The following is a 17,529-nucleotide window of genomic DNA, read 5'->3' as shown; positions in this document are numbered from 1 at the left end:
CAGGTCATTAACAGAGAAATATAGAAGAAGATATATCCTGAATCTGAAGCCCGAGAGATGCAAAGAAAGGCAGGCTGTAACTGGGGAAAGCAGAGGGGCAATTTCAGTTTGGATATGGAGCTGGCTGCAGGAGGGAAGTGCTACACACAGCAATTTTTATGAAGCTGTACACATCAGGAACAGTCTTAGGCAATGACAGGAAAGAACATTGTATCCTAAAGCAAGGAAGGGACTGAGACCCAAATACAAGCCTCAGGAATGGCATTATATAAGTTCATGTATTGCTCATACTCAGGGAGACAACAAGATAAGAAGCACAGTTTGAGCTACAGAAAAGCCCGGGTCTATGTCATGCAGGTACTGCTACTTACTTGGAAGAGCTGGGCATTTGCAATGGGATCTTTGTGAAACAGCTCTGTAGCACTGATGTAGTTCGAAGGGACGGGCTCACACAGATTGTTCTGCCAGAGACATATTAAAGAACAATCATCTTCCCTGCCAGTCCCTTTCTCACATTCCCCAGTAGCCCAGGATATTCTGCATTCTCCATCCTCCAGTGAAGATAATTCATATTTTACTGGGTGAAAGGCAAACTGTGCTCAGGCTCTGTGCAAAGAATAGCCACAGACCCATGAGAGCAGTTGTAATGCAACAAAGGGGAGAAGTCCAGGAATCCTCCTGTGAACCCACAGATCAGCACCCTTCCACAGCAAGGTGGGGATGCCACAAGGAACCAAGTGGGAAGATAGACTAGTCACTGTCGTGCAGGTAAGGAGTAGAGTAGCTCTGGCAGCTATTGCAACATGGAGTTTGTTATCAGGAACAACTCTGCTTGAATGCCTTCCCCACCAAGACAGCACATACAGGTCCTCCTTCCCCAAATCTGCCTTCCCTAGCAGCACTCACAGTGCCATTGTGGTTCTTGCTCAGTTTCTGAAGGACCGTCAGGTAGAACTTGAAGAAGAAGCTGAGTGTAAGCGTGCGTCGGAAATCCACCATCCCACCAGGCGCAGAAGGAGACAGATCCATCTCACCCGCCAGTAAGCGGCAGGCATCCTGCAGCAGCTTCTCATTCCAGTCTCTGCAAGGGAACAAAGGTGACACAGAGCCCTTGCTCAGCCCTAAATTTCACTGGGGCAGACTAACTCTTCTGACATGGCAGCCACTCAAGCTCTCAAGCAACAGCCACCTGTTCTATCTCTGTCTAGAGCATATGTGTCAGCTTTGCTCTCATCTTGGGCTCATGTCATCTTTTCTAAAGATGTGGCAAAGCTATTAAATGATAAGAGTGCAGATTTCTCAGTCCAGTTTGAAAGAAAACCAGTTTTGTACATCATGCCCGACATCTAGCTTCTGCCTGCTTCAACAGATGACTGAATTTCGCAAGGAAATGGCTCTCTGAATGACACACTGACATGGATCTTTGAGGGTAAGGAGTACTGGAGGAAGCAGGCATCACACAATATGCAGACTGCTGCATAAACGTAGCTACACTTCTTTCCCCTTTGTCCTTCTGTGTACTATCAGAGAGGATTTAGGGTATTTGAACTGCTCCTGTAAAAATCAGCATTGTTCCATTAGACAGCCTTTCTATCACAGAAAAATTCCTACCTGCCGGTGAGCTCCTGGCAAGTTTTTAGCGCCAGGACAGTTGTAGGAGCCATTCCTCCATAGCTTAGTTTTATCTCCTCCACTCGGCTAGTTCCATCTTGGAACAGGACTCTCATCCCACAGGTCACAATAGCAATGTCATCCTCCCGACGGGAAGCCTGCTTGAAAGCTGAGAAGTATTCACCCTAGAAGACAGGAAAATATTTCTTTATTCTCTACCTTGGCATGCTTTGGAGTATAAATACAGACAAGCTGTTAACCTATCTCTACATGGACAATCTATTCCAGGGAACTGTATCTGGTTGATTCATCTTGCAGGGCCAAACAGGATATGTTTGCTCAGGTAGCACTGTATATTTTCACATGATTCAACGATTAATTCTAATGTATTAAATCAGTGGTTTTTGGCCAACCTAGGACTATGTGGGAAATGAGCTTTGACAGAGATCTGCTTGCACCTGTCACATTTTTTCCATACCTTGAGAGGAAGAAGCAGGACAGATTTTTTTGTACATAAACAAGCTTACAGTTCCTCAGCAACTTCTTCTTTCTCCCAGGCCGCTAAGCGGGAAGCCTAATCAGTAAAACTCATATCCTAAACCCCTTCCCTTCAGAAGTCTTTGAACTCTGCAAGAACTGAAATCAATAATCACAAATGTCTCACAGTTCTAGAATAGACCAGACTAATTAATAAGACAATTTCAATCTGTTACTGCAAATACAATTCTCAGTAACTATCCTGGATCCTCTGCTGCTCTCCACAAAGTGAGGAAATTCTTTCAAATGCACCAGCAACTACAACTCACAAAACTCAGCAGCTCTCCTATGAAGAGTGGCAGTAAATATGAGATTAACACTCTACCAGTATGCACCAAGTGATGGTGTCACCCTGGAGTCACAGTACAGTCAGTTTTTCCCCTTGCCTGTCCTGCAGATTATGACAAACTGCTCTTCAGGCATCCTGCAGACTAAGAGAGGAATCAGATCCAATGTCTTTGTATGGCCCTTCTGTAGAGTTTTCTGCCAAGTTTCTTCTCTAATAGGTTAGCCAAGTGACTCTGCACAGCACAGCAGCCTGTTCCATTAATTATTTCTAATCGGAAGTGGACAGCAATTCTTTCATTATTGTAAAGAACAATTCCTCTATTGTTGGCAATGAGAACAGTTTCACAAGAGGTCCCTTTTGAGCATCAAGAACTTGTTACTGGAGATATAACTGAAGGGTGTGTTTCATTTCCTGAATTCAAGTAATTAGTGGGCAGCCAGCAGATAATAGCACAGGAGCATCAATAGCATCCTCTCAATGAGGACATTTTGCCACTCTGCTTGTTAAACCAATTAGCTTTCACAGAGGAGATAAAGCAGCCTCTTCTCTTACTGCACACTTCAGAGAAGATTTCCAATAACATGATTGCAACAAGAGGGCAATATTTGCCTTCACTTCTCGCAAGACACCTTAGCACAGAGTCCTGCGGGAGAAAAGGCACTCGCTATTTTTCCTCACTAGGAGTGTAGGTAAGGTAACCATCACATCAGCTGCCCATGTCTGCCCTACCTCTTGGTAAAACAACAGAACATGTCCCCTCTAAACTACCACAGTGAAAGTTTCTAGGTGTTATTCTCACAGGAAAACCAAGCAACCCTTACTCTTAAGGGCTGCATATTAGGGACCTAGATTAGTCTCCCCTCTTCCCTTCTGGACAAGATGCAACACCAGGTAGGAGCACATTAAGAAATCCACAGGCTCTAAAAGATTCATAGGCAATATTCACAGTTGCAAAAACATTGTTTCCATGTCAATTTTTTCAGTCCACCACCGTGGAATATAGAGATCAATAATGGATGAAGGTTGGAGGATACTAACCTAAAGGATGAAGTAAGACTTCATGACCACTTTCTGTCTCTTCAGCAGGGCAAAAATTGTGATACTATGAGCCTATGATGGCAATACTGAGCAAACAGTAAGTTAAGATTGTTTTCCAAAGATAGAAATATATAGGCATTGTGTTGTCAGGCTTTTTCTATTTGAAAACCAGTAAATGTCTATGTGATACAGAATACTATTATCATAAAAAGTAAATAACAGTGACAAATGTGATAGAGAAAGATGTATGCAAAGGAAAGGACATGAAAAACTGATGGTCACTAGGTGAGTAATAACACAAGTGGTGCATAACATTTGTGAACATTATCTGGAACACAAGGAATGTTTTTATAGTCCAGAAGAGAAAGAGGGTTGTTAAATAAAGGATATGTCCTGTTCTAGGAATGCCTTCTTATATACAAAAAGCTAAGCAGTTTTCTTTTCTGGAATCTGTTCATATTTTATCTTTATTCTAGTGAGCTGTTTCCTTTTCTAAATACTGTCTTTGCTCAGCTGCAATCTCCTTACAAGTATAGACTCAAAACTCTTTATTCCCTGAATATCTTAAATATCTGACACACAAACTAGCAGGTGAAAAAGGTGTTACCTCCTCTCCCTTAACAGCCTCTCTGTGATAAAGCCTACCCTGAACTCAGTCCCCCTACAGTAACACTGAATCGTGCAAACCGCTACACTTCTTTAGTCTAATTCTTTCTGTTGTTTGGCCAGTCTTACCCTTGGTGTGACAAGTCACATCAATGCAAGAGGTAACATCAGTTTTAAACAAACATAAACCAAAAAATTCGATCTAGCTGTGTGCTGACACAGCCCTGCTTCCAGCTGTGAGGAAATCACAGTTCCAGAAGACTTTGCCTGCCACATGCCAGCACCTTCAGACATCCCCTGAAGAACTTTAGTCTCCCTGACTTCATGTTTGCGAGCAAAGATCATCCAAGAAACCACGAAGTAGAGAGTTCAAAAGTTGTTTTAGTTTTTCAGATCAATGAGCTGCATATAACCCAGGGATGAAGCCATTGCCCTGCTGCTAAACATTTGTTTGTTTTGTGAAGTTGCCATACGACTGTCATATGGAGGGAGGAACATGGTGTTTTCCATTGACTACCTCAAGCGTGTTTCTCATTTTGGCAAAAAGCGATGCTTCCTGCAATTATCACATGATCAAAGAAGAATCACTCAGAGATAGATGGAAAAACACCATAAATAAAATAGCTGTGTTCCCTTAATAGTTAGATAAAAAAATTAAAGAGCATAGACAAAGGATTTATTGGCTCTATCCCATAATATGATGGCATTTCAAGTAAATCAGTGTTTTCCATTTATAAAGAAAATGTGTCACTACACTGTGAATCTTTGCATCTTTGTCCTGGTTTCGGCAGGGATAGAGTTAATTTCCTTTCTAGTTGCTGGTATGGTGTTTTGGATTTAGGATGAGAACAATGTTGATAACACACCGATGTTTTAGTTGTTGCTAGGTAATGCTTACACTAGCCAAGGACTTTTCAGCTTCCCATGCTCTACTGACTGAGAAGGCTGGAGGTGCACAAGAAGCTGGGAGGGGGCACAGCCAAACTGGCCAGAGGGACATTCCATACCATGTGACGTCATGCTCAGTACATAAACTGGGGAAAGCTGGCCGGGGGGGGGCTGCTGCTCGGGGACTGGCTGGGCATCGGTCGGCGGGTGGTGAGCAATTGTACTGTGCATCACTTGTTTTGTGTATTATTATTATTATTATCATATTATTATTATCATTTTATTTCAATTATTAAACTGCTTTTATCTCAACCCACGAGTTTTTCTAACTTGTGCTCTTCCAATTCTCTCCCCCATCCCACCGGGTGGGGGGGAGTGAGCGAGCGGCTGCGTGGTGCTTAGTTGCCGACTGAGATTAAACCACGACAATCTTACAACTTGTAGCCTCAAGCCCTAAAAAGGTAAATACCTTCACAGCCATAAAATTACAGTCTGATGTTCTCAGCCCTAAAGGGAAAAAAAAGAGAGTTTTACCTCTTAGACACTCTGAATCAGTTCATGCTGCTACAGAAGAGAAGTATTCATTGTTCTATTTGAAGGAAGTTTTGCAGGCTCGTTTGAAGTTGCAAGTCCACACTGCCAAAATGCCCTAATAATCAGCCCTTGTGGTTTCAGTCTTGCAAGGCAAGGATGCAGAAACTGAACTTCCCTTTTACCCGTACACAGTTTTTCCCATTTCTTTTCCCATTTCAGTTCACAGAAATGAAGCAGGAACCTTGGGAACTTTAACGTCACTTTACTTCAGGAACTGCTAGCATCTTTGCTGTACTATTTTGCAAACATAACTTAGACCTCTGGGAACATCACTTTGTCACCTTTCATCATTACCAAACGCACTCAAAAAGCTCCAGACAATAAAGTGAAATTCATATTTCTTGCACTAGAAAACTTCTTGGGCTTACCGTACTTTCTCATAGAGCCCAGCTCACCTTGCTTGCCAAAAAGAGCATGTTGCTATATTTTCACCAAATAATTTACTTGCTTCCTGGCCCACTTGGAACTACATAAGCATTTGGAGGTCAGTCTCCAAGGAAAAGAGTGCCTAACATTGAAAATAACACTCAAATAACAGCATTTTAGCTCCACAGACATTGAAGTCTCTTCCTACAAGCTTACCTTCTTGCTGTAGGGTATTTCAACAGAGAGAAGTATTTCTTCAGGCTTAACTATTGTCTTTCTGTATCCGGTGAAAAACTTCTCATCCATCATGATAGTCCTTTTGCCCTCTGTAGAGCAAGAAGAGATGAATGGCGGATGAATGAGTAACTCAGATGAAGAATGGCAGTAGTATGTGTGAAAGAGCCTTCAACCTATACAAATCACTCTTGATATAGTATCAGTTTTCATTTTTCCACCCTCTTTCACTAAATCAGGAAGGATTTTCTCAGATTTACTTTGGTCCTCATGGAATCCATGACAGCTTCTGCCTCCATATGAAGTTTTATTTGCACAGGAACTGATCAAAGAGACCTCACTCCTTTATCTAATTAAAGCTGAGCCTCCAGGTGAACCAGTTTCCAACACCCCAATGTAATTTCTTCTTTCCCCTTTCTTTAGCCTGCGCACAAACCAGTACAAGAGAGTCACTGATCAGACAGTCCACTTACTTCAAGGATCCTATTTCAAAAAAATTCTTCCTAAGAGCAAATACGAATTGAGACATTTGGCTTTCTTCATAGAAAAAAACAAAACAAAACAAGTTTCAATCTTCATCTGAAAAATCCACAAGGATCAAAGTATGATAGTGACAGAAACAATTTCATGCCTACTGTTTTTCATTAATAGATATCTTCAACCAGCTCTTCACAAAGACGTGTCTGTAAGTACATACACAGTACCAGAGATTCATTCTGGCACAGAAGTTCAAAATTCTTCAGGAAGCCAACCTTTGGCCTAGCCTTAGGACTTCAGCCTCAAAAAGGGCAAAACTCCTGAAGACTCAGACTAAGCCTATTTTACGTAACTTTAATTTCCACTTTCAAGTTCTGACCTGACCTAACAATCCATGGCAGAGGACTGTTGACTATCCCACTCCCCTCAGTGCCACAAGGAAATGTAAGTAACATACCATTTGATACCAAAGTCAGTTTGCTTCCACTTGCCATTAACACAGGATTTAAGTCAGAAATTGGGCTTGCTGTCATTATGTTCCCACCAAGAGCCTAGAGTGATAATATATGCATCAGATAAACATTAAAAAACCTGAAGATACAGCCATAGCATCTTGTAATCCTGCATTACTCCATACACAGTGCACTAGAGGTTAGCTCTGCTTGAGTTTGCTTTGATAAATTCTTTTTGCTCACTCAGCAATTTTAGGCCTTTAATGAAGTGTGAAAACGTAAAACCCATTAAATCAGTCGCCGTCCCAGTCAATACTAACGTTTGCCTGAAACAGTTTTAGGAACAGTCTTTGGGTAATGCATCAAAACTACCTTATGCTCAAACCATGTGTGCCCAACAATGCCAAAATTCAATCACTGTAGCTGCAACTAAGGGAAGATCCATTAAAGTATAGAGCATCTTTTCAGTATCATTCAGGAACCCAAGTTTTTTGGCTGCAATACAAATGTATGGCACAGTATCTTGTGGAACAAAATTTTGCTTGGTAGGTTGGTTCATCTGCTTGCTTGATAATTTTTTCTTTTAGTATACAGAGTTTGAACACACCGAACCCACCTCCTCTTTCCCTTTAAAACTAGAGGAAAATTTGCCAGATCTGATGCATTAACAGTATGACTATCATAGTTGTGCTGGCAAAAATCTACACACCCGCTTCTTCCAGCACTCTAAATACATTTTTGTGAAATTAGTCAAATCTCACTACTTATCCTGATAACAGCAATGGAAGACCTGGACAACTGCCGTGTTTCCCTTGCTTGCTAAATCTGTGATATCAGTGTAGCACAGATTCCAGCTGAGACCCATGATGCTGTCAGTTCCTGAGGCTGGTTTATGTGTACGAGCTTCTTTGCCTAAGTTTGCAAATGTTCTCGTGTGAGAAGCACAAGGCACACCAACATTGGATAAGGCAGGCCAGCTCCTCAGACTGAGCTTTCAATTCCAGTTCCTGACACTCCTGAGTCACTTACGGCAACATTCCTGATCTGTGGCCCTGCAAACCACCGCAGCTGTTCAAGGACAGCCTGGAAGACCTCTGTTTTGTAAGGAGGAAGCTCTGCCACCACTTTTCTCAGCACCTCCTCTACTGAGCTCAGGGTACAGGCAGCGCCGAAGGTGACCCCTGTAAACAAACAAATGAAAATTTGTTTTAACCATCTTATAACTGTGTCTACAAAGCTTAGATGCCACTGAGTTTAATTAGACAGCAGGGTTTAGAGAACACATTCAGTCACACTAGACTATTTTGTATGCACTACATGTAAACATCACATCCTCAGAACAAAATTCACCTTTAAATCACAGCTCATGGTGGTACTGCCTCTCACGTGACAGTAACCCACTGCCCTTTTGCCTCAGTATATTATGAACAATATTGCCCTCCTATAGGTATTAATTTGTCCTTTGAGAAGTGAACTCCAACTCCTGTCCAGTTTCCACACCTTAAACATGCTACCAGGCATTGGGCCACATGCAGTACATTGTCCTAATTACTTCTAACTATTTGTAAGGTTGACCTGTTTCCACCACGAAGATAAATGCAATACTTCACTTAGTCACCTGACTGTCAAATCCAGCATCTTTCCCCCAGTTACTAATTCTAAAATCTTTCTAAATAAAAAGATTGCCCATTGAAACCCATTATTAACCCAGTTAATATACATAAAACACCATGCATCAAACAGATAAAATGTCTAATATACCTTCTAGCAAAAGCCCTCTTTGATTCTCAAAATATTTCTACGTATCACTCACTTGATTCCCTGCATGGGAGAGGCATTAATGCATACAGAAAGCAGTTTTTAATCTGGGGATTTTCCTTCATATCTTCTTTATTATTCTGTGGAGTCCCCTCTCACTTCACAGGCATTCTGCCTCTTCTTTGCTCACCTGTTTCAGTGTGCTGAACAGTGTTCATTTCAGAGATCCATGCTGGCGCTATTATCACTGGATACAACATGTTCTTTAACCTCATCTCAATACCTTAAGGAAAAGTAAGACTCCTTCAGTTACACACAGGTGACAGAGAGCCTAAGTTAACTGTTTCCCAATGAAATGGCAGCAGGCATATTAAAGAGTCAGTTCATTGACCATCTGTTACACAGATTATATAAGGTCACAGAGATACCAGACTAAAAGCTGTTTTCCATGAATGCCAGAATTCTCATAGGGAAGTTTTAGAAACTCTTTTCTAGGCTTACAATAACCTTAAATACACTGTTTAGTATTTGTGTAACCTGGCTATTGTTGTACATAATCCTTCAGGAAAGAACAATGAATACAATGAACCATACAAAGTTTAGGGATTGTCTCCCAAACCAACTGCTCAGGATAACAGAATTACTAAATACGTCTAAAATCTCCTCCTCAGCACTTATGTTTGCAGAAGTATATATTTGGGGGGGAAAAGACAGTAAGATTTCAAGTCTTGAGAGTTTACTCACTGAAATATCTTTCAAAACGCAGGTTTCACAACTGAATTCATTTGATTATGAGGACATTTTATGCTGTGCCACTCCCTTCTCAAAATTCCACAAAACTAGCACAAAAGCTCAGAGGTCTAGATAAGCTTTTTTTTTTCACCCGACACCGCAAAGAACAGAGAAGAACATTCACTGTGAGATTAATCTACCTGAGAAGAAAATTTGTTCCTACATACAACCTGAAGATTAAACAGCTATTTAACAGCAATGGCATGGAGGAGGTTTACATTTGCACTGTTCTCACAAAATACTCCATGGAAAGTTTTCCAGCTGCTCATAATGAGCATCAGCTCTTCCTCTTACCCACTTCTGTATTCCCCACAACGAGCTTGGCATTGGGGTACTGGGATTTGAGAGCCACCAATTCCTTGAGAGTTGTAGGCTGGATCCACATCACACGCTCACCTTTGAAACACAGCTGTTTCTGCTGTTTGTTACTCTGAGTCTGCAAAAGTGAATTCAGATAGAGCTCAGATCCTACATCAGGCCAAGAATCCCTGCTCGCATGCTGCCCATGCCTATGTCAGGCCAGGCTCCATCTCAGTCAAGTTACTGACAGGTAGCTGTGATATCCACACTGTTGCTGGCAGTTAGCCATTCCCCATCCTTCTGCTGGCAGTGACAAGAGTCTTTTTCATGCTGACAAAAGTTTTCCCTTCCTGATATTGCCAGGTGCATCCTGCTGCCACATCTCCCCAGCAAGACCTCTGCCAGCAAGCTCCATCTGACCAAAGTTCTGGCAGATGCCTGTGGCTTCAGCCATCTTAGAAGTAATGGGTTTTCCATTCTCATCTCACTGCAAAAACGTCAGTCTTTAGCACTGCTGAATTTGAGTTACCAGCTGTAAGGCCAGATTCTGGTTCCCTTTTTAATTCCTTCATCCAGTGACTGAAGAAAACAGACTAACATGGCTGCCTCCCAGCAACATCAGATCAACCCTTAGGCAGGAGAACGTCTTAGCGAAGAAACAGAGGGGACCTATCTCAAGCTAAATATATATTATGCTATGGTCTATAAGAACCTACTCATGCTGTAGCTCACGACACATTTAGCCTGGGTGCAGCAGCAAAACTAATGATTTAATTTCAGTTGTTTACTAAATGTGAAGGAAGCTGTAAACATGCCATGTGCTAGACTAGATTCCTGGCTGGGACACATTTGCTTGGGGGAAAACTACCCCAAAAAAGACAGGAATGAAACATGGAGAGAAACTAATCTCACCTAACTTTTGATGTCAGTGTGAGCCAGCCAACTTCTACTCCTGCTACACTGAGTGGAGAGAAGTCGGTGCTTTCGGGAAGTCGTCTAGTTGAAACGTTCAGCTACATCCCATAGCTCCTACTTCTCTTCCTACACTATAAAGGGAGCACAGGGCAATTAGCTCAGATACGGCTGTATTTAATGTAGAAGTTCACATCTGACCTAGTAAATTGAAATCTAGATGTCAGCAACTGTTCCACCCCTGGATAGGCAGTGACCGGAAAGGAAGGCAACCCAAGAGCAGGCGTGCATGGTGAGAAACAGAGAGGAAAGCCAGCCAGCTGGGGCAGGCACTTGGCCTGCATATCTTTTAAGCCACCCTCACTTAAAAGCCTTCCCTTTTATAAAACAGGGAAGCGTTCATGCCCATGCATCTTCTTTTATCAGCAGCCACCTTTTGCACTGACATTTCCTCAGGGCAGAGATATTGAGGACACTCAAACCCTGTGCAGAACAACAAAACCACAAACCACATACTATTTCTTTTTGAATGAACTTACCATTAACTCTGGTGGGAAGATTGGCTCCTGTGTAGGGTCCAACGGCTGGAACTCAGAAGAATTGAACAGGCTGGAGGACATCATTGTCTACGACAGAAAATGCAAATGGCTGAGCAGCAGAGGAGAAAGCTACCCACATACAACCCTAACTCATTCCTCTTTCCAGTCAAATCCCTATTACTATTTCATGGAGCAAATAGCAAACACAGTGAGAAGATGCCACCTGATCCAGTGTTTCAGGTTCTTCAGTCATTTTTCTGATCACAATGCATGTCTGGTCATGCACTGAACCCTGAACACACTAACAGGTTTTTGCCAATCAAAAATGACATCACTTTCACATTGGCACGTTAAATTACATCAAAGGTACCTTTTCTGAGGTAAGACCAGAATAAAATATAAATTAGTCTAAACTGCTTTGCATAAATACAGCTAAATTAAAAGCACTGGGCTTTGGCACAGAACAAGCCAGAGCTAAGACTTCAAAACATCAGAAATAGAGAAAAAACAAATAGTTGAGAAGCACCTTACCACATTGTCTTCTTTTTCATTCATGCAGCAGCCTGGACCATTGGCTTTTCCTCCACAGCAGCCCCCATTCTGAAGAAGAAATAAGCACGCTTCAGCTATTCTACACAAAGTCAGAACATTCCAACTTTTACAGGATATATTCCTCCCCTTTTATCAATCCCTGGATTGCAGAAATTTGCAGTAACATTTTCATTAATAAACTACTTTGATGAAAGAACTCCAAGCAGTCTTAATTGCTGGAGTATTCCATGCAACACTGGATGCTTCCAAACAAAGAATCCACAGGAATTCACTGGAATTTCCTGGCAAAGAATTTCATTATATTCTCTCTTTCCTAAATTCATTTTATACTCACACTACCTTATGTACTAATTCCTTGTTTTCATCCCTCCATTGTTTGTACCTCAACTGGTACAGAAAATGTGATTAACTTTTTTCCTCCAGATATTCCAAAAGGTTCCAATTGTACAATTTATTGGAATGGTGATTAAATTACTTCATTATCATTGGACTGTAAAGTTTGGGAAAGATCACACTGAGGAATTAACTGGGTTTTAGATCTGTTTTCACAGAAAGATGGATTGCTTCAATATACCAGAAGCTGGTAACACATTGCTTACAGTTGTCACCATGCTGTTTCACAAAAGTGTTGCACCGCACAGATTCAGAAGGAACATATCTAGCTCACTATTGTAAAATCTGTGTCATGACGGCTCGTCATGCTAACCAGGACATATACAGTCACAGTGTTTTCCAAGAGACAGACATTCAAACCAGCTCAGACAGCTCTGAAAATCCGCACCACAGTAGAGCCAGAGAGGTGACTAATACATCAAAACTCTAATACTATATTGCAAATTGAGGTTATGGCTTTTAAAATTCAGCTTACCATGCTATTTTCCCTCTCACTACGACAGCATCCAGTACCATTGGCTATTCTGCCACAGCAATTCAAGTCCTGTGGGGACAAAAACTGTTCTGAAAAAAATGTGCAGATTCCAAGGAAATGAAGTAGACTTGATCCCCTTTTGAGAGAAATTGATCCCACGTTTATTATATCCAAAACAGAAATGGGAGATGGAAGGTGCCAAGCAAGCAGGTGTTTCCCTTGCCAATGGAAGGCAGTATTCTGCAGTGTGATGGCTAGGTCATGTCCAGTTTACTGACAGACCTCTAGTCCTGATTTAGAACTACTCTGACCATTCAGCCAGTATCTCTGGTCCAGCTGGAGCTGTGAGGAGATATCCAGAGAAGAGTAAAAGGGACAAGTACATACAAGACAATACCTAGTACTCTACCAGCATCCAACTGCATTCAGCTCAGGGGACCACCTTAGCCCAGTGTGGTTTCTGTCTCTTTAGTAACCCTCAGTAGCTCCCGCCCAAGTACTGCTCAGTCTCCCCCAGAGCCCCTGTAAGTTTTTGGTGCCCACAACACCCTTTTGGTGAATTCTGCAGGTCAGCTACCTGGTACATGGCAGACCATCTGCCTTTGTTTTCAACCTGACTCCTACTAGTTTCATTTCTTGACACCTTGCTCTTGTATTGGAAGAGGCAGCAAACAGCAGACACCTGTCCACATTCCACCTGCCAGTCACAATTTTGTAAATCTCTATCAGAGGTCAACACAAACCACTATATGGGCTATGTAGAGCCCCTTCCCCTCCCTGACATCTTTTTTCCAGGCTGAAGCATCCCAGCCTGCTCTGTGCTTCCTTGTATGGAAGCCAGCTACCACAGATGTGATCCTTATTCCACTTCTCTGAATCTTTTCCTATTCTGCTATACCCTGTTAGAGATGAGAGGACCAGAACTGCACAGTAGTCAAGTGTAGGAAGAGCTATGATGCAGTGGCATGGCAGTGTTTTCTGTTTTGTTCTCTACCCTTTGAAGTGTTGTTTTGATGGCCAGTAAGCATTGAGCTGGTGCTTCTGTGGAACTGTACCACACCTCCAAGATCATCTTCCTGCATGGTAACAGGAAGATGATCTTGTGTCTGCTCGCAGCCTATCATTTTATATGTGGAATGAGGACTGCCTTTCACTCTGTAAATTGCTTTGCATTTATTTGCCCTGAATTTTGTATCCCATTCTATTCTCCAGTCTCTCAGGTTCATAAAGTCCTTCTGAAATTCCTCAAAGTCTGTTCCTGTCTTCACTACGCAGACTAACTTGGTATCAGTTAACTTACTTTCTCGCATCACTGCTCACTCTCTTTTCCACCTCATTTAGGGATATCTTGAACAGCCTTGCTCCCACCACAGGTCCCAGCAGAAGTCCACCAGTGACCTCCCTCCATTGCAAAAATACACCATTTTCTCCTACCTGCCATTTCCTGCCTTTTAACCAATCTTTCATCCATACAGAGATCTTCCCTCTTACCCCATGGCTGCTTATTGTCTTTAAAAGCCTTTGGTGAGACACTGTTGAAAGCCTGTTGGAAATCCAAGTAGACTATATTGACTGGGTTTATCAAACATTTGTAATGGATCTCACTCCTGCCTATATTCTCTTTTGTTGATCGTAATTCTGGATAATAAAACAAAATTAACAGGCAGCATTCTAAATTCTTTACTTTTGATATTTAATACCAGTGTAGCCCCATAAGTGGCTAGTAATCACTGAAGTACCTAATGATCTACTTTCCTTCACAGCCTCCAGCAGTCCTTCAGGAAAAAAGGGACTAGAGAAAACTTATGGCAAAGCTTTGTACCTTATCCAAACCAGCAGATGAGTTCTGGGCAAGAGCTATACAGCAGTGACTTCAACTTCTTTCCAGAGCTATTTCAGCTCTGCAGCTGACCTTTCAAGAAAGCAACTTTCTCATCAGATTCCCCCACAGTATGTCCCTATTCGTGCACCATACCGTCACACTTTTTCCACATCAGGGATCATCTGCAAGATGTATCTTGTAGAGACGCTGAGTTTTTCAGAGACTTACAGAAAAGAATTACAGATTCTGATTACCTGTGATCCAAAAAGTGACCATCAGGCAGATATTATTAAAGTGCTCCACTTCCAGCAACTGGAGTAAAGGAGTTGGTCTTCCTGCATTATTAATGCACGAAGCACATACAAAGGGGTCAAGAGTTGGAGCTGGGTTGTTGTAGCATGTATATTTCCTTCCTCCCCATTTCAGCTCATGGTGTATTTTAGTAACAGAGAGAAAGACAGCCAGCCTTCCAGATTTTTTTAAACATTATCTGAAGCCACTTACTTTAGCAAATGTCCTGTATCCTTCCAGAATAGGTCTGTACCCTGTACACCGACACAAGTTCCCTGCATTGCCAGAGCAAGAAGATAAAGATTTAGTGTCATTTGGCTGAGAACTTTTCCTCTTTTAGAACATTTTATTGTTTCTCACAAAAGCTTGTCAAATCTAGATAAAGCTAATGAAAAAATGGGAGAAGGACAATTTCATTAGTAATCTTGCAACAATCCTACCATCCCTTTTTGCTAAAATTTTAAATTGAAATTAATTTCAAAAAAATTCAATCTGCCTTATTCAGTATTCATTTACCTCAATTGTGTGAGTCTAATCAGTATACCAACTATCCAGTCTCCTGAATTACAAACAGGTTGCTTTCTCCTGCATCTGATTTCTTCTTGGGTCACTGCCAGAAGCATGGTAACAACTCTAACCTCAGCAATAACAGCAGCCTCTCAGATGATTTACACAACTGGATTCTGCCCCACTCCATCATGTATATTGCTGTCTTGGTCCTTTACTTGAGGTTGGCTGGCCCAGATGCTCTCCGTCACCTCTGCAGGCTCTGGTGACAGCAATGAATAAACAAGGAGATGTGGAAGCTCTTATAAGCCCCCCAGGGACAGGCCACCTTTTCTTCTGTGTTAAGCTTAGTGGGGTCCTAATCCAAGACTGAGGCCACTTGCCCCAGCTTCAGGACAAACAATGAGCTTCTGTGAGATTTTCCACAGGCCATTTTTGTTCACTTCAAAGCACCTGGCCAGTCTCCCAGTGGAAAAGCTAGTTCTTAACCTCATAACAATCGGCTATCTTTAATGAAATACATTAAAAAAAAGTGCACCTCCATCCCATTTGGTGAAGCAGATGTAATGAAAGCAGAACAGGTTGCATTTCTGCAGGGCTATAAGTATTACCTTGGAAAGCATCTTCTATGTCCTCCATTTTGGGCTCGGGTTTGTTCCGAAGCAATGTATACATGGACATGACAATGCCTGGAGTGCAAAAGCCACACTGGGACCCATGACTTTTTGCTATTCTCTCCTGAGAAAAAGTAACAACAACCATCAGTTAATAATATCAAGGTGAGTTCATTGTTGTACTTGTTTTTAACATCTCTGTTAAAAAAAACCAAAACAAAATCTCACCAGAGGAGCTAAGACTATCATCAGATGTTCTCTGATGAGATGGACAATTAATCTGTGAAGTAGACTTCAAAGAAGAGAACATTCTGAAAAGTTTGCAACTAGGCTTTGAACTCCCAATGTAACTGAAGGCAACTAGAAGCCTCCAATGAGATCAGGAGTTCTTCAGATTTACCATGCTAGAAAGGTTGGGGCTACCTGTATAGACCTGAGTTTGAATTTCAAAGCTTAGCTGTTAGAATCTTCAGAGGAGGCAGGGAAAAGAAGACAAGCAAACAAAGGTCAGGCTAGCTGCCATCCATTCATGTGTCTAACATTTTTCACTTTGTTGCTTACTGTCTCAGATATTGGCACAAGTCCTATCCACTGTACAAACTGAGATGAATCATCATTTCCCTTAAAGAAGCAGTATCTCTGACAAAGCTGAGGTAAGACTGCTTCCATAAAAAGTACATAACACCTTGCTAGAAGAGCAAGGCTTCACATTCCTGTCACTCCTCCCCATCAAGAATATTTTGGGACTCCAGAAACATTGCTGAACCAAACCTTACTGCACCATTGCAGGGAAGGTTCCTAACTATGCAGGACAAGAAACCAAGGTCATTCATGGAAGGCCATAGGAGAGCCAAAACCTAACTCAGATTTCCTGGCTCCAAGTCACTATATAGGCTTTCACCACAACATCAGTCTTCCCAGTTCCTGGGATTTGGATGTGGACCAAGTACAGCCACGTAGCCCTAGAACAAAAGCATTAGCAATTCAGCCAGGACAACATTAGTTAACTTGTTAGGGCATAACAGAGCTGCAGCATTCACCCAGGAGTTTGATTCTGTCACTTAGTCATTCCTGCAAGTAAAGACTGCTCATGTGGAAAGTCAAACTCCCTGCTTTAACATTAGGATGGAGGTCCCAACACCCTGGAACAGGATTAATTAACAGAAGAAGAAAACATGGATAGAGGGTTTTAAAGTTACCAGTATTAATAGCCTACCTGGGCTGGGTGCAGCCTGGATTTTGTGTTTCCTATGCCTTCAACAGTAGTTACAGCTACATGATGCAGGGCACAGACAGGGAAGAGGCAAGCATTGGCAGTATGGTGGCTAAAATAATAAATTAAGGTCATTTCATTTGACAGTGCTGCTCAACAAAGGAAAAAGGGAACAGGTGGACTGAAGAGTACTCAAACTGTAGCAGTGGACACAATAGAACTTCAACAGATGCGTTATAGGTATTAGTTGCAAGCCAAATCCTACAGCA

The 17,529-nt window shown here is 41.9% G+C and overlaps 1 protein-coding gene across 1 annotated transcript in view; it reads right to left on the bottom strand.

Moving 5' to 3' along the window:
• Positions 1-17,529, bottom strand: part of XDH (xanthine dehydrogenase) — a 54,911-nt gene that overhangs the window by 26,710 nt on the left and 10,672 nt on the right. Inside the window, exons 4-17 of the mRNA XM_076334701.1 lie at positions 17,264-17,372; positions 16,045-16,171; positions 15,140-15,201; positions 12,814-12,882; positions 11,925-11,993; positions 11,394-11,480; positions 9,937-10,078; positions 9,041-9,133; positions 8,122-8,273; positions 7,098-7,191; positions 6,146-6,255; positions 1,612-1,796; positions 907-1,081; positions 372-461 (exon numbers count right to left, since the gene is read on the bottom strand). Coding sequence (XP_076190816.1) covers positions 372-461; positions 907-1,081; positions 1,612-1,796; positions 6,146-6,255; positions 7,098-7,191; positions 8,122-8,273; positions 9,041-9,133; positions 9,937-10,078; positions 11,394-11,480; positions 11,925-11,993; positions 12,814-12,882; positions 15,140-15,201; positions 16,045-16,171; positions 17,264-17,372 — 1,564 coding nt within the window. The remainder of the gene's footprint in view (positions 1-371; positions 462-906; positions 1,082-1,611; positions 1,797-6,145; positions 6,256-7,097; positions 7,192-8,121; positions 8,274-9,040; positions 9,134-9,936; positions 10,079-11,393; positions 11,481-11,924; positions 11,994-12,813; positions 12,883-15,139; positions 15,202-16,044; positions 16,172-17,263; positions 17,373-17,529) is intronic.

Source organism: Aptenodytes patagonicus, chromosome 3 (genome assembly GCF_965638725.1).
Source record: "Aptenodytes patagonicus chromosome 3, bAptPat1.pri.cur, whole genome shotgun sequence".
NCBI classification, from domain to species: domain Eukaryota; kingdom Metazoa; phylum Chordata; class Aves; order Sphenisciformes; family Spheniscidae; genus Aptenodytes; species Aptenodytes patagonicus.
This window is presented reverse-complemented; position numbering and strand designations above follow the sequence as displayed.